The 27,306-nt window shown below is 40.3% G+C and overlaps 1 protein-coding gene across 1 annotated transcript in view; it reads left to right on the plus strand.

Annotated features, from left to right (window-relative positions):
- AIG1 (androgen induced 1) overlaps positions 1-27,306 on the plus strand; it is a 119,558-nt gene that overhangs the window by 11,426 nt on the left and 80,826 nt on the right. Inside the window, exon 2 of the mRNA XM_052679565.1 lies at positions 26,467-26,622. Coding sequence (XP_052535525.1) covers positions 26,467-26,622 — 156 coding nt within the window. The remainder of the gene's footprint in view (positions 1-26,466; positions 26,623-27,306) is intronic.

Below are 27,306 nucleotides of genomic sequence, written 5' to 3' on the forward strand. Positions count from 1 at the left end.
ATGAGATATGAAATCTGCTGCATTCAGTGAGATGAACAAAAATATTTTGAAACATTGCTTATCTTATCAGCCATTACTGTTGTTAATAGGGAAGACTTCTTTTTTCATATGAACGTATATACGTACTTATTCTTTATTTATTTGGGTGTATTGGAAGCGCATGCAGACGCATCTGTTGTGATTCAGAATATATATATGGGAAAAGAAGGAAATCTGCTTTTCACAGTGTTAACACACCATTCAAACCTGTGTGGAAGAGCACTGCTTGTTTGGGGCTGCTGAACCAGGCAGTCTGATAGAGATGAGCCTGCCGTAGCTCCATGCCCTTCACTCAGTCTACTCAGTAGCAAGGCCAAATATGTGCCTAGTGGACACACATAAAAGCTCACATACCTGCCACTGAAATTAACACAAACACACAGCACTTGGCTCAAGCACCAACAGCATAATGCCGTTTCCATTAACTGTTGATCAGGATGAAGGTATTGGTGGAAAATATATCTGGAGATACAGTGTGAATGCCTGCAGTGTCTGACTGTGTTCATTCAGCTCACCAAGTGGCTGGCCCTGCCTGCTCAGGTTCCCCAGCTGCTGTTACCTGTGCATGCAAACCTCCAAGGCTGGCAGCCTAACTTCAGTTGTTGGTGCACAGCCCAACTTGCACACTCACTGGTATGCACAGGTGCACACTGTAGGTTTCCCAGGGGCTGACATGAAGTGCTCTCATCTGCAGGTACCTCATGCTCAGATACACGTGCACAAGTGGGTGTTTCTTTGACCCCCAGGTCCCACAGCCTCTCCAGTAGTGGGTTTGCAGTCACTTTGCAGAACATCTCTCATACTGTTATCCAACTGAGACTAATAGTTACTTCAGTACTCGTCTTCCGAGCCTCTTCCCTACTCACCTGCCAGTCAGGCTTGGCATTCACAAAGAGCCATGTACTGACCCTCACATAAGACTTTCACTTGCTCCAGCTGCTGATATCATAGAGGCCTGGGCCTGTGTGTCCCAGGTTCTGACTCTGGTTTTTTGTGTGTGTGAACATACACCTTTTATCACATAACCTAGTGATTCTCAGGAGCATGACATTTCCCTGAAAAATGAGTGAACTGACTGAAACAATTCCTGCTACTCATAGATGACCTACGTGTTTGACTTCATCAACAAAGTGATTACTTATAGCAGATTTGGGCTTTTATGCCATGATCAGTAAAGTCCATAGGGACTTCAGTATAATATCTTGTAAGTGTAAAATCAGGTCTCTAGAGTCTATGTTAACAAAAACAAAATTCTGACTGGAACAAGTGATTTAGATTGAAGAATGCTTTTCAAGATGCGTCATCCAAATAGTCAAGTGTTGACTGGAACAAGTAGCCCCAGAGGGTCTGTAGCCTGCCTGGCTGGCCTTCTTTCTGTGACCAGCACAGGGATGGGCTGCAGGCTGACAGCATCGTTGTGATGGGAGCAGTTTTGTCTTGATGCCACTCATTGATGAGAGTCTTTTGCCCCACCGCAGGGCATGCCATTGGAACCAATGCTCATGACAGCCTCGTGAAAAAATGTCATAAAACATCTGATCTTGAATAGGTATTTTGGCATGACTTGTGGCAGCTAATCGGAAGGTATTCTCTGTGTATTATTCACATTTCTTCTCCTTAATTTGTCTGGGAAGTGATGCTCAGCTCTACACCCTGCTGCATTGTTAGAAATACAAGTTTTCTGCGCCTTGCAAGATAGGACCTTGATGTATTGAACAGGCTTGGGTTTTTGGGGGTGTTTTTTTTGTTTTTTGTTTTGGTTGTTTGGTTGTTTGTTTTTTGAAGTCTCTTCTTCTTCTTCACATTATGAATTTATAAAACCTGAGTTTATGTGGGAAGAAGTCAATCTCACCATTCCTCATGGTAAAAGACCTTTAGAAAACATATTTTCTAAAATATGTTTCTGGTATCAGTGCAGTTGGCTTAATCAGGTGAAAACAAAACACTTGATTGTTTTCATTAAGATACTTGGTAAAAATTATATTACAATCAAATCAGCATTTGTGGTGAGAAATTGTTATTTAGTAATATTATGCCAGCTGTATTCACTGAAAACTGTTTAATCTCTTACTTTGTTTGTATATTAGATTACTCCTGATTACAGGGGGTAGTAAATATTTTAAACAAGTAACAAAAACAATAAGAATGTGGTGCAAACAAAGTCAACTTTTGGCCAGTCTTTTCTGGTATTTTGCCTGTTCGACAACTCAGTGTTACTAAATAGGATTTGACAGACAAAGAAGAGCAGCAAGGGGGATACAACTGTTGAAGGAGATATTTGCATAGTGTACCCGTATCAAAGTATTTTTTCAGAGGTCTTCTTGTCTGGGTTGTGGTCCAGACATCTTTGAGCCCTACTTCTGAACCACCCCAGTGTCTGCACCCTTCAGACTGCTGGCCTTGTGTGTATGTTTTCTGCAGGAGTCTTGCGACAGAGAAGATACATCCTTGCTGTTCAGAATTCTTTAAAGTGACCTTTTAAAAGGACTCTTTTAAGCCAGGTAGATGGGGATTCAGCATTATGAATCAGACCTGGAACAGCCCCATCTTTTATTAATATAATGTCTCTTGATTTACTGCAGGAAGCCACTGAAATGATTAAGTGTACCAGAAGTCTACATAAAATGCCTGGGTGACCTCCAAAGCACTATAAGAAGTATCAAAGAAAAATTTTAAAACCTGAATGATCAAGTTATAGAAATTAAAGCCGTATCTCAGCTTGTGGGAAATGCTGTTAAAATAGAGACAGAGGATGGGGCTGCAGAGTGGCAGAAGAGCAAGGCCACAGTTCTTCCATGGCATCTCTAACGAGCAAGTGTGCTACACAGAAAGTATCTTTCTGTTGGAGTTTGTTTTGCAGTGCTTTAGTGATATTCCAAAAAGAAAGCATAGGTAAATAATATACAGGTGAAGAGTGCATATTCCAAATAATCATCCTTGTCCATTCACTTTATATATACTTATTTCCATACAAAGTCTTTATTTCTTCATGGTCATAGAAGCTATGCACATGCACATAGAGGTATTGTGGTTTCTCTTTAGGACAAAATTAATAATCCCTGCTACAAAGTGTATTGCTAAGAGGAGAATTGCTTTGTGGTGCCATTTTATATCTCAAAACACTCAAGAAGTGCTGGCTAAGCTTCACAGTGTCTCTCTGCAGAGAGATATCAAATTGGCTGGATGTATAGTCATTAAAATCCTTGTGGTATTATCTTAGGTGTATAATCTGAATTGTAAAATCTCTCTAATGTCACATGGTTCAGGAGGTGCTCTGTGGTGATTGCTCCTTTTGGTCTTCGGGGTTTTTGCAGGATGGGTTGGAGTTGCTGTTAAAACTAGCTGTTCAGGCAGCGCTGATAATCAGTGTCCAGATAATCACACCTCACCTCCGGTCGGCCTTGTCACACCCACTGACTCACTGCTGCTCCTGCTGATCACAGATGGGAAGGTTTTTGGGTTTTTTTTCATAGAATCATAAATTGGCCTGGGTTGAAAAGGACCACAAATGATCATCTAGTTTCAGTGCCCCCTGCTATGTGCAGGGTCATCAAACACCAGACCAGGCTGCCCAGAGCCACATCCAGCCTGGCCTTGAATGCCTCCAGGGATGGGGCATCCAAAACCTGCTTGGGCAACCTGTTCCAGTGTGTCATCAACCTCTGGGTGAACAACTTCCTCCTAATATCTAACCTAATCCTCCCCCTCTCAGTTTAAGACCATTCCCCCTTGTCCTATCACTTTCCACCCTTGTAAACAGCTGTTCCCCCTCCTGTTTACGTGCTCCCTTCAAGTGCAGGAAGACCACAATGAGGTCTTTGCAGAGCCTTCTCTTCTCCAAGCTAAACAATTCCAGTTCCCTCAGCCTTTTTTCATAGGAGAGGTAATCCAGCCCTGTGATCATCTCAGTGGCCCTCCTCTGGACCCTCTCCAGGAGCCCCATGTCCTTGCTGTACTTGGGCTTCAGGCCTGGATGGTGGTGGGATTCGTGGGGGACAGGGTGACTGCTATTAGGTATGAGTGAAGGACTGCACTCCACTACCTGTTGGCAGAGCAGTAGCAACCTGACTCTACTCTGATTTTTGTTTTGGCCTCAGTTTCTCTGCTCTCTGAGACAAGACCCAAATCCTTCCTTGGCCTCCTCCCTTGTCAGTGTTGCAAAAGGTTGCAGTGTTGCAGTCCTCAACTTGCTGCAGAGCAAGAGATGGGAGAGACGGGGTGCTTGTTTGCATGGTGGAACCAGGGTAGTATATTTGACAGCATAGGAAGGAGTATGCTCTCGCCAGGCTGCTGAAGAGGAAGAGCTGAAGAGAGGCAAGTGCTGAAATGACAGAATGGAAGCACAGAGTGGGTGGTTACTGCAGAGAGCATCAGGGATAGCTGCAGCACAGAGCTGACCTTCAGGAGGAGGCCCCAGGCCTGAGGACTGGCCTCTGTATATGCCAAGTTCAGGGCATCCTCAAAGTTAGCAGCAGCCATAGGGGTCATTGCCATATTTCTGGGCAGAAAGGGGTATACGTGCACTGTGTGGCATGTGCAGCGTAAATCAAGAAATTCTGGGTCATGTTGGATCTGCTGAGTATATACTGTGAGGTTACTCCCTGTGTGAGCAGTAGGTGTTTATTCAGAAGCATCAGACATTCAGCAGCCTGGACAGCATCACGAATCCTCGCATTTTGCCTGGAGACAACTTTTAGCTGGAAAGGGGGAAAATGAATGCATAGTGGGTCTAACCGAGGCAGTTAGCATGAAGATTTACATGGGGGCTTCCGCCCACCTGACCTACTTTGTGGAGCACCAGCGGCAGCTTCTCTTCTGAAGTAAACAGCATGATACCGTCCATGCATGTTTGAGTAGGATGTGTATTTCTTTTGGCTGGAAGAGAGGAAGGTACAGTTGTCAAGCCCAGATGGAGGCTTTGAAATATGCATGATCGTGGCAGCTGTGTGTGGGAAGAATGACTTGAAGTGTGTTGAGGAGGAGGAGGCTTGTTTACTGTGTTACTGTCTTCATGGAGCTGCAGATCTGAATGGAGGGAGAAATATGAGGAACGCGTTTCATCACCATGGTTTATTGCTTTACTTGTCCTGGACAATTTTTTCTTGAATATTACTATTCATTATTTGTTTAAAAATTTGTAAGAGGTCGGGGAGTTTCAGTGGAGGAGACTGCAAAAAATGTGTTGTGAATATTTCTTCTGTCCCCAAGCCTCATGACTAATGGCCCTATTTTCCTATACCAGGCCCTTGCATGTGAAGGTTTCTTCTTGAAAGCAGGGCTGAGACTGTTGTATGCATTCTGCAGAGAGGAACGTACATTTCTGGTTTTCTTTTTGATTTTGTACATGCCCATATTTATCAGTGTATTTTGTGGCACACAGCTATGTAACGCTTGAGCCTATGTGTGAGATGCATTTGTGTGCAGGGGCCCTGCTTCACTGCCACTGCAGTTCCACAGCAGTGCTGCTCGCATGTAGGCTGAGGGGCCATGCAGTGTAGCTCACCTGGGGGAATGGAGGGCAGTTGTGGGTGGACCAGGGAGTCCTCCCAGCCATGCAGTGCCTACAGTCTGCCAATTGGTTCCCAGGTGTCCGTGCTCATGCAAGAGGAGAGCAGGGTTGGGTTAGGTACACTTCTGTCCCTGCTCATGTACACAGCCACCGCTGCAGCCTTTGAGAGATCATAGGAACAGGGATCCTGCTTTCACAGCTGGTGAGGGGATTGCCTAGTTTGAGGAAAAAAAGCAATGCCAGCTGTGCCCAAAGGTTTTGAGAGATAAAGGCAGAATACTGCTAACTGTTTTTGCGATTATATAAGAAAGAAAGGAGAACAAAGGTCCAATAAAAAGTAGTGGGCTGGCGTGCTGAAGTGGAATGTGCGTCGAGTTAATTCACAAACTCTGGGGTTTTTTAGCTTTTTTTTTATTTATGTTTTCTGTTTACAATTTTTGATCATCTCATTAATTAACACCTTTCTCTGGGGACAGTAAGGATTTATGGCTTACTCTATTTCTTAAAAGAATTTTTTCCAAGCACATTTTATAATGAGTACATTTTTTGCATTCCCATCCTGGAGCATGAAATTAATCTTTTCTGAATAATTTCCAAGTATCTCCTTCAGCTGGGTGGCCTAAAAAGGTCTTTGACTTAATTAAAGAAAATCGATCTAAAAAAGAAAGATGCAAAATCATGTTCTGGAATATATTAGAATATCAAAAAGGATCAAGTGAACCCTAGTAACAAGTTTTAGAATAATGGGGCAAGGTTTGGTGTCATCTGCTTCACTCTGCTGTAAAGCATGGCTCATACTGCATGCCCAGCATTGAAGACTGCCTTGCACTTGACACCAGGATAAGGTCGTGTATCTGTTTCCGCAGGAGTGCTGTTAAGCATAGTAGATAGCTTCCAGATACACTTAATTTGGGGAGTAGCTGCTATTTTAACATCTAATCATATGACAGCAGCTTTCAAATTTTTATCATTTGAAAATCTATATCCTAAATGATTTATCTGATTTGAGCTTTAAGCTTCATCAGACCCAGTTTCATGATAAACACCCTTCCTTCCCTCTTTTCTGGCAGATCTGCAGACCAAGCAAGCTTCAGACCTTTTACACTCACCAAATTAATTGGTGCATTTTCTGAAGAACCTCAACAGCAAAAGGAAGCAATATCAATATTTGTACTCATCAAGACTTGTCCTCATTTTTTTTTTTTTTTTATCTTGTCTCAACTGTGACACAGGTCAACAATGTCAAGAGCCAAAGTTGGCTGTCATCAAATGCTTCATATGACCATTTCTTCCTGTGCTCAAGAGTAGGAAAATGCATAAATATCTAAAAGCCAGCTTTTCTGAAGTCATAAAAGTCATAATCACTTTGAATTAATCAAAGTATAGAACCATCAAAAAGGGAAATTTACAAGTGTTTGTTTCTGTATTGGACAAGCACAACATCTTTACAACACTTCAAACAGAAGATGTTGCTGCAAATGGAGTGTGAAAAAATTATCAGCCTAATTAGTAGTAAACAATCATGGCAGCAAAATAATTTTAGGTGTTTATATTCTTGATTAATCCTAGTCCAAATTTTCTTGTGACAATTTTACTTTGAAAACTACACTAGATTTATTGTTCTTTTCTCACAAATGAGTGGAGAATTTATCTTTGTTAGTGCATTCTTCATCCCATTTTCAGGCCTCTGGATTGCATTCATGTTGTCATTCAAATCTTAGTAAAATGAATGCACATTGTTATCATTTGATGTTGCTAGTGTCTTATCTTCATTTAGTATGTAGATGTATGTTAGTGTGAACATTTAAAAGAAAAGAACATTGGACTGATGATTAGACTGGATGAAGGCTCTTTTTCACATGAAGCCAATTAGAAATACATGTTTAATCACAGAATCACAGAATCACCCGGGTTGGAAGGGACCTCAAGGATCATGTAGTTCCAACCCCCCTGCCCAGCAGGACCACCAAACGTACACATTCAGATCAGGTTGCCCAGGACCCCGTCCAACCTGGCCTTGAACACGTCCAAGGACGGGGCATCCACAACCTCCCTGGGCAGCCCGTTCCAGGGCCTAACTACTCTCCTTGTGAAGAAGAAGTTAGTTAATCTTTTGAATAGACAAACTGAAACATGAAGCAGACTCTTAGATTTGTAAGAGTTGCCAGGGTCTGTAACTATGCTCTGTTACCACCTGAAAATTATTTTTTTCCATGGTAGACTTATCATGTTGGCATACCTTTGTGAGCAGGAGGAGAAAGCAAATGGTGCTTATTTGGGACTGTGTATTTAAGTATGGCCTTTCAAAGATGTCTTCAAAGGAGGCAGGTATTCATATCTTGACAAATCTCTTCCAACTGTCTTCTGTCAAGGTCAAAAGGATTATTCAACTAGTCTAATGCAGTCAGGAGTTCTGATTGTCTTCTTGTTCCTGAATCTCCTGTGTTTTCACATCTCATCACAATTTGTAAACTGTGTGCTCAGTTTATCTGTAAAATGTGACAATAAAATTAGCTACTGTTGCTTCATTGGAAAATGTCATCAAGTATAACAAACTGTAATTTTCCAGTGCTTTGTACCTTGTATTATGATGTGTAGTGGGTTTCATTTTCAATTTCTTTTGAAGTCTAAACTGTAAATGTTAAAGGGATCTGTACTTTGCTGTAACACTTAACCATCTGTAAATTTGTTTCACAGTTTCTTTCAATAAACCAAAAATACAATACTGTGTAACTGTCTTAACTATATTTTTATCTTAATTTGTAGGATATGGAACCAGTATATATTTTATTAAAATACATAATGATATATACATACTGTATATATATTGTATACACTGTATACATAATATGTATGTATATATAATATATATTGTATATATACCAGAATATATTTTATCAAATGTTCTGAATGTTAATGAAAAAATAAGAACAACAAAATAAATTTCATATGACAGGGCATATAAGACTTGGTTATGGATCTTCAGAGTGACTTATTTGAAAATACCTCATATAGGCTTTGCATATTCATTTAATAATAACAAATATGATTAGAAAAAGTGGGGTATTTCAAAAGTATTGCTGCAATTAAAGTTAGGCACCCACTGGCTTCAGTGAAGTAGTTTGAGGAAGATTGCATGTTCATGAGATCCCACACAGAACGTGCTGCAGAGCCAAAGAGAGGAGGAAATGTAACAGAACTTATATTGAGAATGTGAATAAATGTTGTTTTGAAATAGCATGTGTGTTTGGATATGTAGGTCATGACTTTTTATCAAGGAAGAGATAGCAGAACAGTTCTCCCCTACTGCAGTCTCCATGTTCTTGTTTTCTTTTCTTCTTGAATGTATCTTTGCAGACCATGGCGTATGTGATTAGGGTGCTGTAACTGGCATCAATATTCAGGATCCTTTCTCTGTTATTTAATTTTAATGAACAATAATGACAGACTTCTGTTGAGACTGGTCGATTTTTGAAGTGTACAGATATCTCTAAGGTGACTAATACCCCAAGACCAAGTGAAGTTTTGATTTCAGCCATTACCAGCAACAAAACAAACTGCTTGATTACGCATTCTCATACACGTCCCTTTCTTGCATTTTCATTGACAAATGCCTCCACAAAGTGAAAAGAAAACATTTCTGTCCTCATTTGTTAGCATCTTGTCTAGACTGCACACAGATGCCAAAAACCTATGGAAATTCAAGTCCTTAGTACATTCTATAGGTTGATATTTGTGGTATGCCATTAACTCTTGGAAAGGCTGGCTGTAGAACTTCAATAATGTTTTTTCAAGAAAATACATAAGTGCTGCATTTCATTGCAAATTTGCCTGCTGTAGAGGGCCCAGGTTGCAGGGATGCTGGACTCAATGATCTTTGGAGGTCCCTCCTAGCCCCTACGATTCTGTTATTCTGTGATTCTGAGTTGTCTGACAGATAATTAAGTGAAAAGTTTCTTATAGGTAAGTGACTTTTCTTAATCAACAAATGTTTGATCTTGGTAAAAGTTGAATTGATATCAGTTTGCTGTTGGCATCAGGGCTTAGAAAGATCCAGAACGACATACCAAGATGAAGACTTCAGCAAAGAATGTATAGCATCATCTTAATGTGAACCAGAAGTTGGACACAGGATATAGGAATTCCTTATAAGACTGGGAAATAGTAAGAGTGTAAAATTACATGCAAAAGACAAAACAATTGGTTTAAATGTCTTCTGGTTTCATGGAGATAGAAGCATATTTTGGGCAGGCACAAGAGAAGTGAGAGGTCAACTTGTGATTATATTTGAAAAAATGGAACAGAAGCTTTTAAAGGGTGTGTTACTGTGTGAACAGTCAGAGAACATACTGACCTGTTTGACAGTAAATGGCAATGGAGCAGCCAGCTGCTTGTCTTTGCTCTGAGTGTGAGTCAGTGACTGAAACGCTAAACATGCAAAACAGCTTGTCTTAAATCTGATGGGTGAATTGAGCCTAGCTAGTCTTTGCTGCCATTGTAGTCACAGAATGATCTCAAGTTTTGTTATTATTGTTTCTGTATAAGTATACGATCAGATGCTACCTGGTACATGTTAGTAATAATCCATTATACAAATGTTAGCTCAAATCTTCAGTTGATGCAAACCCCCTAATTTTTTTTTCCCCCAAATGGAGTAATGTTTTATGTTCTTCACCAGCAGAGTACAGACCAAGTACCCTTGCTGTAGTGTTTGTCCTCATAAAAGTTTAAACTAATAATGACTGTAGGAAGTCAATACATAGTACAGAAACTTCAGAATTGTTAAAGATGCCATGATCAGATATGGTCACTCAAGACATACATTTGAGATTTTCTAGTAGAGAAGAAATTTCACAGTCTTTGACATGACTAAAGACTTTCCCTGATGAGTGTCTTGATTTGATGCCATCATAGCATCGTTCTGGTTGGAGGAGAACCCAGGTCATCTAGTCAGGCCCCTTCTTCAGTCAGGTCATATTTGGCACTGACCCAGGTTTCCTAAGGTGTTGTCAAAGTGGATGCTGACTAAGAGGTTGAAAACCTCGTTCTTCAAAATGTTAATGCTCTTCTACAATTACACATCCGTCTCCTTCCGCTGTGTTTTAGAACTGTTTAGTTCTACTTAGAATCATGTTATCAGTTAAAAATATCAGTGTTGATAATCCTGTTTCTTGGTCAGGTGATAATATGGCATGCGTGCTCATGATCTGTCATCTATCCTGATAGTGTATTTTTTAATTCATTTATGTGCGTGGAGAACACATCCAAGGTTCTCAGTAGTTCTTGCAATATCTAGCTAGCATTTGTGCTACTGAGTGTTTTAAGAGGAGCCACATCACAGCCACACCACCATTATGCAGACACTGAAGTTAACAGATATACTATTCCAGCTTCGTTATAAAATGGCCACCGACAAGGAATTTCTAAGCCTTGCATCTCACACTTCTCTCTGCTCTGAATAAGTGTGTTGGTCTGTAAGAAAAATCTTTAATAATAGACCTGTAAGAAAGATTACTATTAAAAAGAATGAAGAAATGAAGAATATAGAAGCACATTTTATAGTTTCTGAGGACTTAACTCATTTTTATTTTTTTTTTAAATATAGCCAGCACTTGGTCCCTGATTTATGATTTTCTGTTGTGTTTTTAAAACTCTGTAGCTTGACAGACGTTTTACAGTATACAATTGATTCGTATTTCCAGGTCATATACACTGAAACCATTAACTAGGCTGGATTATAACAGTTCCACATAGTTTCCTCTTCTTGTGCAACATTTAGAATCATATATATAAGACAGAGATTAGAAAGTAGGTAATCTCTTTGATCCCTTAGCAGATTCCAGTTTCTCTAAAAGAAGAGGTGGTAAAGGTAGAATAATATCAAAGGGAAGATCCCTATCTGAAGCTGACCAACCTTACGTCTACAAGGAAAATAAATACAAACTGGCTAAGTTGTTTGAATTGAGGACAAAGCTACAGTGAAGCACCTGAGATCCTTTCTGATTCTTGCTCTGATTTCTTCACATGTGGTTTACGAAGTCAAAAGCCCTTTTTACGCTGTCTCCATCTAATGTCTGAAAACGTGGGAAATATGAACTCTTAAGAAACCCCACAAAATACAGATGAGGAGAATGTCAGTAGAGAGATGTTTTTATGCTGTAGTAACACCATGATACATAAACCAATTGGTTTGTTTTTTTTAAAGACACAATATGGAAATTGTTATGTGATGGTTTACCTTTTAGCATACATGATTGAAAAAATATGGCTAATATATGTGGCTTTCCTTTCTGCTGTTGCTTTTTTTGTTCTTGCTTATCAAATTGACTATGTAGCAATGGGCTCATCTTATGTTCATCATGAGTACAAATGCTATTACTGTAGAGATGAAATACTTGGTTTATAATTTTATATTAATGACAATTGTACTGCTTTATTATACTATATCATATTTTGCTTTTAAATTAAATATATGTTTTATCAAAATCCATATCTGGATCAAAGCTGCCTGGGTAGAATAAATTCTTTCCTACAGCAACAGAATGAACTTTCATTTTATGCGTGTATGTGTGCAGGTTAACAGGTGGATGTCAAGGCTTTTATAAATCAAAGCAGTATTTAATTTATATTTCCCTCCAAAAGATTAACTAATATAATTTTATATGAAAACAAACTGTGTTATTTTAATGTGGAGCCAATGTATATTTTCTGGGTTATTGTTTTGTTTCAATGTTCTGCTACCAAAAGGCAATGCTTTCCAACCTTCATTAGATTTGCTATATTTGTTGTAGATTTTATTGCAGTTTTTTTAATGGGCTTATTAACTCATATTAAACCTCTTAAACACCGTCGGTTTTCTAACTTGGATGTTTTGGAAGCAGATATAAGCAGTACCTTCACTGAGGTAAATAAAATTTCATGGGCCTCATAAAAACAGTTACAGTGCTGTAACTATTACTGTACTTACTACTTTGCTCCTTGAAATGTAATACTAATTTTGATCCCCCTGTGAATGCACATGCTCCCTACGTACACGAAGAAAACAATTTCTCTTGCAACTCTTCCCTGTACATCTGGTAAAGTATAGCTTTTGTAAAGTTGGCATCGTATCTAGTAACCTAAGTGCGGTTAACAAACTGAACAATTAACAAATCTGATTTATATAATCCATATAGTCATATTACAATTTTATCTGTTGTCAAAACTTTTGTGAAGTAGATAGAAGACACTGCTTGAGCTATGAGAGAAGTCAAAAGGCTAAGCACCCAGCCAGTTTGTAATGCACTGAGGCATTATCTGTTTGGACAGTCTTCGTGGTTAAGTAGGCTGACTCTTGCAGTACCTAACTGTGTATAATTAGAAATGGAGAAGTCAAAGAGTCTGGTCTTGACAGCAGAATAATACAGTTTTGGACATGGCCAGAGCTCACCATGCCTCCACCCTTACGGGGAATGGGAAGAACAAGGTAAATTTATTGAGTCTTGAAGTTGAAGACATGTCAGGTATGTGTGTTGCTTACGGTTTCAGGAATATCTTAAGAAATATTATATACGAATTCTGCAGTGAGACCAAGGGGTTTTCCGCTAGGCAGAGTATTTTAAAAGCAGAATGATTGAACATTCTCAGAGAGCTACACTTGAAGAGTGTCTCTGTCCCATTTGCATATTCTGTGGAGAAGGAGGATGAGACAGAAGGAAGCAGTCCTGATTTCTGGTTTCTATTTCTTGCTTCAGCTTTTTAGTTCAAGCTTTTTAGCAATTATATTTCCCATGTGGAATGTGAACTAAGGACTGGGACCCCAGCATAAGCCACAAAGACATCTGTGGACTCTTACATTGGCACACTTTAGCAGAAAGGATGGACTTTCTAGACTCTGGCATGGTCAGTAATGTATGTCTTTTTGAAACAGAAATTATAATTTAAGTTCATTTTGGGTTGAAATGGGTGTAGAAGAGGCATCTCTTAGTACATAATCTTCTTTTAGAGTTGCATAAAAGTTGGTATCAACAGCCCTGGAATCTGCCTGGAAACTAGCATTGCCATGCAGTTGAGGGAAGGAATAGTCCCACTCTGCTCTGTACTGTTCAGCCTCACCTTTAGCACTGAGTGCAGGTTTGAGGCGCAGTATATGAAGGAATAGAACTATCAGAAAATGTAAAAGAGAGATATGAAGACAGTAAGGGGTCTGGAGTGCAAGGTGTACGAGGAGCAGCTGAGGTCCCTCAGTTTATTCAGCACAGAACAGAGGAGGCTGAGAGGAAGCCTCATGGTGGCCTGGAGCGCTTCGTGGGAGGACTGGACTGGCAGCACTGAGCTGTGCTGTCTGGTGACAGAGCTGTGCGGAGCTGTATCAGGAGAGGGTCTGGTTGGGTGTTAGGAAAAAGTTCTTCACCAGAGGGTGATGGGCATGGAACAGGCTGCTCAGGGCAGTGGGCACAGACCAAAGCTGATGGACTTCAAGGAGTATTTAGGCAATGCTCTCAGACATAGGGTTTGTATTTTGGGTGGTCTTGTGTGGAGGTGAGGGTTGGATGTGATGATCCTTGTGCGTCTTTGCCAACTCAAGATATTCTGTGATTCTGTGATTTGTCTTTTCCATCCACTGTTACAGATCTGGTTTTTGAAAACTGAATTTTGTGCACCTGCCTTCTAAGTTCCACAATCAGGATCCAGGTGTCAGAATACACTGTGCAGCATCACATCTTTTGGATACAGCCTAGTTCACTCTAAGTCTTCCTAAACACAGGAGAAGGAGGTCCACAGAGTAGTCCTTAGGTAGTATTCAGGGGGGACTCATCTTGGCTGAGTGTATAGCACTTGGCCCTGCTTTCATGGCAGGAGAACTTAGGGGTTGGGATCCATGCTCATACCATATCATGTCAAGTTTGTGAGCTGTCTCAGAGCCAGGATTCCAGGCTGATCAGATGATCAACAGCTGGAGGATGAACGTAACCCAGTCTTGCTCTTAGTCAGATATGAACATCTCAGGTCAGTTGCTTTGATTAGGGACTCTTGTGTGCAAGTTTTGTGTCTGCATGTTTACTGGTGATCTGAACATGGAAAGTGATGCTTAGAAGATGCCACTGGTGTCTGTGTGTGATGCTGTAATGGATAGTGGCTGTATTATAAATAAATGGACATTGCCCGAAACCACCAATACATATGAATGTTATCTGTGTAACCAGCAATTTTGTGTTGTGAGGAGGGGGCAGGATCTTGGAATGTGTTTAGTGGATATTTTGGGAAAGTAGCTTGTATTCTGTAAGTCAAAATTATGGGTACCTTACATAAAGTCTGATGGTGATGCCAGATGTATTTACTTGAACAAATGTCCTTACACTTTGGGGTAATGCTTTAAATCTGATTGCGACTTAATTTCTGACAGCTTGTGTGGTGGTGGGCTCTCATTTTCAGAGGTTCTTCTGGTCCAAGCTACGCTAACAATGGTGCATGTGTAAAGGAACTGATTTAAGCGGATATTTTGTGTGAGATAACACTCCTGTGCAAATGCTGTCACTGCTGGGACAGTGTGGCCAGTTGTTGTCACTGGTGACAGGACACTCCACTGCATGTGTCCCTGCAACAGCTTTTTCATTGGGTTTGGTGAATGCTTATTACCCAGCTGACTGTGCTCCCACGTCACCACTCCAGTGCATGCATGATGAATTTCTATTGACTAGTTAAAATCATCTCTGCTGCGTGCAGGAATTGCCCCATCCAGTGTAGAACTTGTACAAACACACAAGCCCATCAGTTCCTGCATGAGCACAGAGCTGGGGCCGCCTGGGCTGTTCCAGTGCTGCTGCAACTCCCTGGCTCCCCAGCCCTGTCACATCATCCCTCATCTGTCAGACACGTTAGACTGGGGCTCCATCGATCCCCTGACCTCTGGTGGGGCCAATGTGGGCTCTGCTCATTATTTCCTCTTGCACAATTTGTCTGGGGAGTTCCCGGGACTGCCCAGGGAGTTCTTTGGGTGACTCAGCATAGAGTGTGTACAGCACAGCCCTAATCCCCAGCTGCACTGCGATTGCAGCCGCGGAGGGCACCACACCTATCTGCTCTGTGGAGTCATCGGTCATAGAGTGCTGAGAGTGTTAGTGGAAGATACGTGACACTTGTGCATTTCCTGATAGGATCTGCCCAGCTGACCAGTTGCCTGTGTCCCTCTACAGGCAGATAGTTGCCTTTCTTTCTGTGCTGGGCTCCCACATGTGTAGGCTGGTGCTTTACAACGTACTGCTTTGTGCCTCTTCTGCCACAAGGAATGCAAAATGCAGTCACTGTGCAAGCACGGGTTTCTTTTCTGTAGTAATCCGCTGCTTTCTCTACTACCACGAGATGTCATTTGGGCCTCTTGTTTCCCAGAGAAGGATAAGGGACAGCTTATTGTTGAAATTATGGCATTTACTGAGAAAGAAAAGTTTATCTTCTGATTATCAGTATGTGTACAGTGACAGAGCAGATAGAATCTAAACTGGATAAATTTGGAACCCAGTGTGATGTCAAGTAGTTGGTATAAAACAGCTAACTAACATGTGCAGGGAGGTGTACTTTTAGACTTTTCTCCAGTTAATCCCTTATTTTCCTTCTGAAAGTGAAATAAAAAGTAATGAGCAAATAAAAACAGTAATGTCCAAAAGAATAGTTTGGAAACTGTCAAATGTTGATTAGAGTTAGAAAGGGGAAGGGGGGTGTTTGCCTTCACCAGTATATAAGGCAAGATAGGGCTCCATGCCATCTGCTCTTCAGGATCTTCCTCCAAGGACAGTCTGAAGGAAGCAGATGAGGTGGCTCTGGATGGGACGACTGTGCTTCTTCTGTCCAGCGCTCTGTCCTGCAGGGATACTGTATGCTATGCTCAGTTTGCAGCCACACAAACTCATGTGGAGTAGAACAAGTGAAAGAAAAAATACAAAAGGTTTCTTCAGTCTAATGTTGCTCAAAATCACTGTGCAAGCTCTTCAAAACTGTTTTATTTCTGAACTTGGTGACTCTTGCTAGTTGGCACAAGGATTAGATTATTTATCCATTCGGAAGCTTTGAAAGATACAGCTAGGCAAAAAAAGGGCTTAGTTGTGATTAACATGATCTGTGTGAGGGGAAAAGTGAATTTATACAGCAATCGTATGGCTTTGTTTGGAGGGATAGAAATTGACCTTGCTACTTCTCTAAGCAAGCCAGGAGTGCTTTCCTCATATGCAGTGAAATAACTCTGACTGTAATATAAGTGGGAGTGCAGGCGCACAGAAAACAGTGTGATCCATTGTCAGAGAGCTGCCTGGAGATCAGGGCTCCAAGTTCACTTCCTGCTCCCTGCTGGCTTGTTGCATGACCCTGAGCAGCTCTGTGCCCCACTTTCACCAATGGGCCGTAGGGAAACAAATGCTTGATTTTCCTTGAGATTTATTCTTGTGATAGACAATGTGAGTGGGGAAGTACCATTATTCAGAGTTGAAATGCCGCACACCTAGTGAACGCTCAACCTCTCTCTAATACTTAATTTAAATGCAGTTAGTTTATGTCAGGGTTTTCCCATGTTTTCATTAGAGATGTAAGATAATGAACACTTCCTTTTTTTTCCCATGAACTGCAGCTCTTTGTAACATATATTGCCTTGCTTGAAATGTTTTGTAAAGAATAGTCTCACTTAGGAGGACAATATAGCACGTTAGATAGCCTTTCATTTAACTATGTGCTTCATAATTACTGTACAGGATTATGGCCTCTCTTTTTTTTTTTTTTTCCCCTAAGTGGAACTTAAGTAACAGCACCCTTTGCTGCAGTCTAAGTTGTTTTTCACAATGACTGACTTAGTTTGTGTGCTGCTGATAGTTTGGATATATGAAGAGGTGGCATAATGTTTCCTTCCCATGTCTTCCCTAAGGAAAGGGAGAATGGTCTGACTGAGATGGTATGACTTAATAGCCCACCTTGCTGGACTGGCATGTGGAGTCATTCGTTATTGCTTTTGCAGTGCTCAGAAGGCAGAGGGATTAAAATCTTTTATTTCCTGCAGACATGCTAGGAGAGAGCTGAGGCTGCTGTCTCAGAAGACTGTAATGCCTTTTCCATTTACATTCCCAACTCTGAAACCATGTTGCTGAGATATATCAGTTATTGCCTTTTCTAGGTTCAGCAATTACCTTACTCATTAAAAAAGAAAAAGTATAAAAAGCAGCCACTGTCATGCTTTAAGGATTCTATATATTTTTTTTAAATTTTGTCTGTCAAATTTGCTTCCCTCTAGTGGCTTTCAAACAGTATTTCTAAACATGAAAAAGTTGTTGCAGTGCTGAAGTTTATGAACTTTAAGCAAGACATTTCCTTGGGAAACTTCTGTACTTAATAAAATTTAATTTCTTTTGGGATTAGCTAACCCATAATGTTCTAGGGACTTTCCAGCCATCAGAAACCTTATCCTAAAGCTCAGTTTAGCACAGACAGCTGCAGAACAAGTCTTAGCGTCTCAGCTAGCTATCCCAAGCATTGTCTAGAGAGCTGCCATTCCTGCTGGTTGAATGCAAGGCCATCTGCAGAGACTGTACCCATCATGTTGAAATGTGTAAAACCAGCATTTAAGCCAAAATAATGACATAGACTTCTGAGCAGTATAATCCTAATAAGATTAGGCTTTAGCAAAGAGAAACATAAAAGATATAACCTAATAGAATCATAATCTATTCTGAATAAACTGTATTAGACATGTTTGCTGAATTGATTACATAAGTTTAATAAAATTATACTGTCTTATAAGCAGGATACAATAAGTAGTAATGGCAGCTTTTCTATACACAATGCAAAAGAGTAAGGAACAAAATGGGGATTATTAGAAAATGAGTTTAGTCAAAACAATTTAAAGTCAAAAGGATAAAAATAGAATAATAATTTCTTCAGTGCTGCTTCAATGAACTTGCTTCTTTGAGTGTATTAGTTAAAATCATAATAAGATATCCAAGCATCTGTAACTCAAAAGCATCCAGAACAATGCCTATGGTTTTTAGAGGAAGAAGGAAGACATGAATATAGAGAGGAATGACACAGCTAAAAGTAATGCAGAAGATTTGAGAAAATGTAACTCTCTCTGAGCATTTAGTCAGATTTTTGTCATCACTACTTTATATGTTTGTCCATTTCATCTCTTCACCTGATAGTCGTAGCGGATGCCACGCTGTTAGCACTTCTGAGCAGATGGCATATGGCCTCTCATGCTGAGATCACGGTGGAAATGTCATCTATGCAGCATAACTGAGCTATAGTAGTACTTTAACATGGTTGTCTGAATTGTTGTCCTCTTGAGCAGCTTTTGTTGTTGTTGGGAGCACTGTAAAAAGTATATATATATATGTATGTTTATATATATGTAATATATGTATATATATTTGCCTCTAAAAATTAAAACCTTACCAAACAGTTCTGATACCATATTCCAGCTTGATCTGTTGTGGTAAGGAATTATAAATGTAATTATAGAAATAGGAACGGTATTAAGGAGACTACTTGTAATATTGCAAGGAAATCAAGAATCGTATTAAGACAGAATGATCTGAGATATATCCCCTCCAAAGTGTTGTAAGGGTTTTTTCTCTGGGTAGGTAGAGAGAGAAAAGAAGTGGTGCATCCAGTATAACTGCATTGTATTTCAATTTTGTTTTTATTTCATTATTGGCAGTTGTGAGTTCTAATAGAGGCTGAAAGGCAGTGCTATAAAAATTACATTTTAGGGGCCCACATCTGTTTTGGCTTTCTAATTTCTTATTTAAGTTGCGCTAGTTTACAGAAAAAGTTGGTTTTCTGTCTGTGCAGATAAAAACACACATCACATGTTCCAAGAGGTAGAAAGAATTCTACAGTGTGTCTTTCTTGTTAGAAACACGAGGTCTCTTTAACTTAGCTGTGTCCCCTATTCCACAGTAGTTATTTAAGTACTTGGGCTTAAATGATGTAGTACCTTTAAAAACTGGACCCAAGAGTTAAACAGGTTTATTTTCCATGCATAATGATTGCCTTTCTTTTGTGTACCTATAAAATCTCGTTGGCTTAAAACCCTGTCCTTGAGCAATCCTGGTGGGCTTCAGAGGAAAACACTACAGGGGTTATGTGGAAAGTAAAGGATATTTAAAACAGTCTCTGAGCATATATCATATGGTAAGGGATTGGGCATGTTTTATAAGCTCTGGTTCACACCATATGATTAAATCATGAAAATTAAGTTACATTTCCGAGTAAGGACTAGACTTCTTATGTGACATCCTGGTGACAGGAGCCCACCCCCAGCTGAAGGCTGTAAAGGGAGACATGAGTCATTGTTTTGGATGAGGGCAATGCTAGATATTTATAACGTTGTCCATCAGTGTAAAATATGTGCACTTAGCAAATTTCTAATGGCTCTTCCTATAGGAGTAAGTACAGTGTTTTACTGGTTGAGTTAAAGTTCTAATTTATGTAAATAAAAGAGAAAGGAGAAAAGCGTATTTTCAGATTCCTAACCATGAAGCAACTCAGAATAAAGTAGATAGCATTTGCATTTAGTATTCCATTGACTGACTCTGTTTTTCTTCCCTTGTCCATTCCTTTTTGTCAGTGTGCTGTGCATTTGGTTTCTCAGGCTGGCTTTTGACGGGCAGAGGCTACATTCCCTGTCTGAGCCTTGACACTGTTGAAATTTGCTGTGACAGACAAAACCAACACAGCCGTGGTACTGGCATCAGTGTAGAAGGTTGCTCCCCAAATGATAGGAGGACTGACTGTCTGCCCCAGCCTTCATCAGTCAATGAACTTCGAGAGTAATGCTGTTCTGACTCTGGCCTCTAAAATACAAGTCTTCTTCCCCATTCCTTGCAAAGAAATAATGATTCTGCATACACACCTAATGGTTTTTCAAGGTGTTTGCACATGAATTTAACTAGCTGTAAATATACTAATTAGACATGTTCCACTGACCTGTATTTTAATAATTCAAATGCTGTTGCTTCTTACTTTTAAGTCTATATTTCACTTCATTCATTTCTTTCAACTGTTTGCAAACAGTGATTTGCTTCTACTGATCTGAAGTCAGCTTCTCCTACGTGAAGATTTAGCACTTGACTGCGTAATGTCCATCACCTGCTTGCTATCAATACCAACAAAGGTATAGAGAGGGGAAGAGAACTGCCAAGACTAAAAGCAGCAGGACTTTGTGCAGCAGTGGGTTGGCAGCAGACAAATATCTATAGCTTCATTCAGTCAACAGTAGTAACAGATGTAACAAATAGCTGCAGCCTGTGGCTTTGTCCCACAGACAATGTGTTTTCTATCAAAGGTACCCTGTTGCTATCAATTTACCTGGACTTGCTCAGTGTATCACAACTTCAGATCATTGAGCTGCTTTCATAGGATGCAGGAATGTCTACATGTCTACATGTGCTAGCTACATGCTGATACTCTACAATCCTAACCAAGCATGGTCTCAAAACAGAGTCCAATCAGTTGTGCTTACAGTGGACATAGGGTTAAAATTTGACCTAAGTGACTTCCACTTCTTGAAACAGAGTCATCCCGATTGCTGGATCATAATATATTTGCAAGACAAGTGATAATGTCTAGAGGCTGGAGGAAGGAAAGCAAAAGAGGCACAAGGTGACAAGGAGATGCTTTGAGGCTGTAAATCATAGTCATGTTGTTCAAAAAGGAAGTTAGACCATGTTTTATATATGCAGAATTGGAGAAAACTATAACATCCAGCAATTTGGTTCTGGGTACAGGTAGAGCTCAAGGTTGTCTTGTCAGGCTCTGTTCAATGCCACCATGGGCTGACCTTCCCACCTATCCTAGTCCTGTCTGTCTCCAGAGAGGTGCCGAATGCCTGGGGCTGGAGCTGCCCCCTGTTGGCTCTGCAGCAGCTGGCCCTGAGGTGTCAGCCTGTAGGGAGTCAGTTTTCCTATGAATGGGTTATATCTACAAACTCTTGGGATCTTTCCTAATTACACTTTTATCTTACCAGTGGAAGCTTACCAGGGTAAGAGAGGTACTAATGTATTCCTGCACACACACATGCCCAAGTGCACTTCATGCACAAGCATGGGCATTTTTCCCACACTTTTTTGTTTTTTGCTGGTTTTTTTGGGTGTTACTCACAGGTTTTATTCTGGCTGCCCTGGCTGTTTCACAGCCTACTCAGATGCTTTTCTTCACAGAGGGGAACACAAAACATCTTATAAGTTCTCTTGATCTTTAAAACGATATGTTGGAGGACAGTGAATTCTTCATTGTCAAAAGCAGATAGAGCAAAAAATACCTATGAGTCGTCTGTAATTCCACAGCCTTTTCCAGTTCTCCTACCATGAGGTCTAAGGAACGATTCTGGTTGCGAGAGTTAGTGTGAAAGAGGATCTCAGTCCATGGGCAATTAAATCCTAGATTCAGTGTATTTAATAGTAGTTTTTCTGCCTTGATAAGAATGGTGGCAGAATCTCCATTGACCTTGGTTGTGCAGATTGTATCTGCGCTGTGGAGTTCAACAGCGTGGGGAGAAAGGAGTCTGCATGGCCTGAAGAAAGGTCTGTGAGGAAATATGTTTTCTGCCACTGAGCCTCAGAGGCTGCCTCCAAGAAATCGGGGGAGTATGGGGAGGCTGCTGTCTGCTATCCTTCGGTGAACATCTTGTGGAAAAACTGTCCTACTGAAGCAAACCTTTGTTTTCTTCAAGAAGACAGACACGTATGATTAGTTTGCTTGATTCTAATCATTCATAAGGTGCAATAAAATCAGTCTTTTCTGATACATGATCTGAACAGATCTCACTGTTTGAGAAGGTTTTTTGGTTGCTTGGTTTCATCTTCTATTCCTAGCCTTTTTCTCCTGCGGTATCGTAGCAATTTTTTTCTCTCCTTAGGGTTTTGTACTAAAAAATAACAGTAGATGGTCATTTTCACTACTTGCCATTGTGTATCAAAGCTTAAAGGTACTGTAGTATCAAGTATATGAGCATTTGCCCCTTCAGACTTCAGTGGGAAAAAATGGAATTGAGAGAAAGTCAGTATTTTATACATTTTTCAATGATTTGCTTGTTTTACCATACTCTGTTTACAAGTTTCTGCCTCTATCACTGTTACATGGTGTAAGGAAGGTGTGGCTGCTTCCCATCAAATCTGTATTTGTCATTTTCTAATGACTGTTTTCCTTCAACCTGTAGTTAGAGGTAAAAATTGGAATATATTTCCTCCAAAGCACTGTTATTGCTTACATTTCCAAGAAAAAAAACCTCGCTTGTTTGCTTAACGTTTGGAACAGTTCCATGTATAGATTCACCACCTGCAGATTTTCAAAAGAAGGCCCTTGTTTTGAAAATATGATCCTAAATCTGAGGTAATGTCAGGGTAATTTGGAGAATATTGCTTGGAGAGCGTTTCTTCTCCCTTGCTGTGAACTTTTCACATCTGTTTTGTAGCATTCAGACTGAGGAGCTTGGACTTCAAAAATTTGTTTCATACCATAAAGCACCAATAGCTGCATGCTACGCTTTCCTTATGCCAGACCCACAAAGGATGTAAATTGTTAGTGAATCTGGCTGTTCAGTTTGTGCTCCTGAGACTCATGGAGCTCTGGCCATCCTCAGTCTAATCTTGAAAGTTCACATTGTCGGACAAATTTTCTCGTACGTTCTAGAAAGGGAGAAAAAAGTGTTGTAGTGCTTGTACATATGCAGTTTGTGCAAATAAATGGGAATGTTCCTCCCTGAACGCTACAGGCTCTGAATATACGGTTCTCAGTAAATATATAATTTTCTCTTTCCTATATGGATTTTTTGGTAGTCTTTTTGTAGAACAGTTTATTTTGTAACTTCTTTCTGAAGTGTTCGGGTACTGTCTTTCCCTTTAGGAATTTTCAGTTATTCTCCATGATATCATTACATTTTCCCTTGAAACAGTGTGTTTGTATCAGGATAATGGAGAGAGAAGCTGTTCGGTTTATGATTGATTAGTGGATGTACGATTTCAATTCCCTCAGAAAGTGGGTGTGTGGCTGTTTGAGTCTGTTACTTTGTAGAGAGACCATTTCGGGGAATCGTAGTTAGAGCTGCAAACAATCTATTAGTCACTCGTCCAAGCCCAGCCAGCGTAATACTGTTCCCTGCAGTACATTATTGAATGTTTTGTCCAATATCAGTTTGAATGACTCAAGCAATGAGGCTTCCACCACTTCCTCTGAGAAACTATTTCATGGTCTGGTAGAACTCCCTGTTAGGAATTATTTCCTGGTACTCAGCCTAAACTGCTTTACACCCAGATTGATCTCATTATTGTTAGGTATAATTTTTTTTTTTCCAGTCCTGTCCCAAATCTTTTCCCTTCTTTCATGCTCTTTAGCAAATAGTAGATGGTATAATCTCTCCTCTTATTCAAGCAAATACATAATCAGTGCTTCTATTCCTTCTCTCCAAAACAGGCCATCTGTCTGGTAGAAAACAGGGCTGAAAATGGCAAGATTTTTTTCTACTAAGTGCTTCTTTCACTTAAATAATATGAAAAAGTGCGTAAGGGGTTTGTGCCATTATGCAGCTCCAGGGAGCCCCAACTTTTATTTACAGTGTTTTTCAGGAATTATGTAGAAGTTGGTAACTTTTTCAGACTGTCATTTCAAGTAGTACCTTTTTCTAGCCGAATATTCAGGTCCAACGTTAGTAGTCTGTCACATTTCATGGCTTCAGGGAATGTTTTGTAATGTTGCTGGTCTATGCTCTGTGCTATTTATCAAGCAAATTATATGGAGCTGCAGCAGGGAGAAGGGAGGGCAATGGCAGCAGAATTACAAGCAGCTCCTTTATTATGCTGATGACAGGATATTTAGGGGCTGTTTGAATGTCTGTCGTTCACAGCTTTACAGCCAGAATTTACAAGTATTTGGGTTATATGAGGATCGTTGAGGAAGGGAATGTACTTTAATCCATCCAACCATTACACTTCTGTGGATTTCTTTCTAGTAGCCAACATCTGTTTGGTATTTCCTTCCTTCCTCTCTCCTTTCCTCCCCTGTTCCAAATTAGTGTCCTCTGTCCTGAGGTGTTTTCTTACAGTACTTACTGTAGTCCAAATTCTGCAGATACCTGCACTTAATAAATTCTATTTTTCACAATCTGGACATGTGCTATTTGTATTTCTTACTGATGGCCTGCTTCTTAGTATGAGGCTCCCAGTTAGATGAATGCTGACGTTTAAAATGAGACTTTCGAACTAGTACTCCAGGCTTGTTTTGAAAAACATCTAGTATGTATTTTAAGCATATGCGTATGTTATTTGATGAATCACATTGCAGTTTGGGATCCAAGCCCATGTTTTGTATTTTTTTTACCTGAGATTGCCCAGTGCATGGAGGTTTGTATTCTGGGCTCCAAGCTCATGGAGCAAACAATCTTTGTACGCTTTTTCTGAACTGTACTAAAAAAGATGAGCAAGTTGGTCTGTCCTCAGGCGGGAGCATTCCTAAGCTAACTTATTGCCATTCTACGAGTTAACTGGGGAAGAAAAACAGTGATCAAGCTAAGACAAACAAAGGTTGTACCAAATTCATGACTTCAGGTGCTTAAATTTAATGATGTAACACGACAGACTATCTTACAATATTGCACACAAATGCGTAAACATACAAATGTTATGAAAAGAGAGCCTGAGTAAGTCCCACAACTTGCTTGTTCTGTCACTTGTTTTCTGAAGTGCAGCAGTGGATTTGCCAGCACCTGTGATGGGGGCTCAGTCTCTCCAGGAGGCCTTTTCCATCTGGGGCAGGGAGAAGTCGTAGATACGGCCCTGCTGTGGGAGAAAGAATCACTTTTTTTTTTTAATTTGTTTCCACAGGGAATGCTTCTCACATCTTCCGCCTCTGAGATGAGCACCATGACTTTGAGGCCTAGTTTTATGGAGTAATGTAGGGGTTGTAGTTGTAGCTCCGTCACCTGGCAGGTGGCACATGACTGAACTGCAAGTGGGAATGCCACCACTGAAACAGTCCTTCCATTTGCACAGGTTTTCCCAGAAGCAGAATCAAGGAATCCTAGGGGTAGGAAGGGACCTCTGGAGATCATTTAGTCCAGCTCTCCTGCTAAAGCAAGTTTATTATAGCAGGTTAGACAGGAAGGCATCCAGGCAGGTTTTGAATATCTGCAGAGAAGGAGACTTCACAGCCTCTCAGGGCAGCTTGTTCCAGTTCTCTGTCACCCTCAAAGTAAAGAAATTTTTTCTCATGTTAAGATGAAATTTCCCGTGTTCCAGTTTGTGCCCATTGCCCTTTGTTCTGTCATTGGGCATTACTGAAAAGAGCCCATCCACTTGACACCTGCCTTTTAGATATTTATAAGCATGAATAAGATCCCCTCTGTCTTCACTTACACAAGCTGAATAGTCCCAGGTATCTCAGCCTTTCCTCATAATAGAGATGTTCCAGGCCTCTAGTCATGTTTGTAGCCCTCCACTACACTCCCTCCAGTAGTTCCCTCCTTTTCTTGGACTGGGGAGCCCAGAACTGGACACATGAAAAGTAAGGTATACATAGAGCAATGACAGGGTCTTCTGTCCGAGGTAATGGACTTGAAACTCAACACCCACAAATCAAGTTTCTTTTTATCTTACTAACTCTCTAATTAGTGTGTTTTCCCGTCACTGTCATCCTCCTCATAGCATTTATTTCAGTGCTCTCAGGACATAAATCTTTTGGACAAACAGTTAGAAAACTAGCTTAAGTTAATACAGACCTACCCAGATAACTTCCAGTCCGGAATCTCAAGCTGGTTTTATGTTTCACGTGAACAAATTCGACTCATACTGAATCACTGCTCACCACCTTGGTTCTGAGGCAATATCCCTCACGTGCGCTTGCACTGCCACTTCTCTCTTCTGAAGTCTGGTGTTTCCACTGCTCAAGAATGGTTAATTTTTTTCTTGCAGGTTATCCAGGCTGTCTTCTTTGGGATCTGTGTATTGACTGACCTTTCCAGTCTTCTCACTAAAGGAAATGACAATCAAGAGCAAGAAAGGCAGCTGAAAAAACTCATTTCGCTCCGTGACTGGATGATGGCTGTTCTGGCTTTCCCCATTGGAGTGGTAAGTGTAGTGTTAATCTGCATGTGTTTACAGTCTGGATAGTTGCTGATTTTCTCCTAGCTGGAAGGCTTTTGCACCTCTTCCCATGAGACCATGGACAAGGAGAAACATGATAAACATGATTATAACAACTCTGAATGTCACTGCTATAAGATATCACCAGTATTTCTGAAATTAATGTTGTTCATTTTAAAAATGTGCTTTAAAGTAGAAGCTAGATGGTAGAAGCCATTTCAGATGTGAATTTTACCAGCAAGATCTTAAGTGTGAGCCTGGGCTTTTTCTGCACCATGTGTGATAGTAGTAAGGCAGGTGCTGACATGTTTTATTCTGTAACTACCTGACTGGAGCTCAATCTGTATGCTGTTCTATCATGGAGAAGCTAAAATTCAGGTTGATCCTTGTTAAACCTATGGGAGATTCAGAGTTGGCAGAAGAAATTGGGTAGGAAAAAAAGGAGTTAGTAATGTAAAACAATCACACAGAAGGTATAGGGTAATATGTTTTTTACTGTCTTTTTCAAAAGAAAAAAATACTCTTTGGATCTCTTTCTGCTCCACTGGGACATCGCACCTCACTTTGAGAAGCAAAAGATGCTCAATGTCAGGAGGTATCTGATACCACACTGATGACAACTGAAAATCCAGAATTTCATATGTTTTTACATCAAAGTGTGACTCTCAC

Source organism: Tympanuchus pallidicinctus, unplaced genomic scaffold (genome assembly GCF_026119805.1).
Source record: "Tympanuchus pallidicinctus isolate F22 unplaced genomic scaffold, pur_lepc_1.0 scaffold1, whole genome shotgun sequence".
Taxonomy (NCBI): domain Eukaryota; kingdom Metazoa; phylum Chordata; class Aves; order Galliformes; family Phasianidae; genus Tympanuchus; species Tympanuchus pallidicinctus.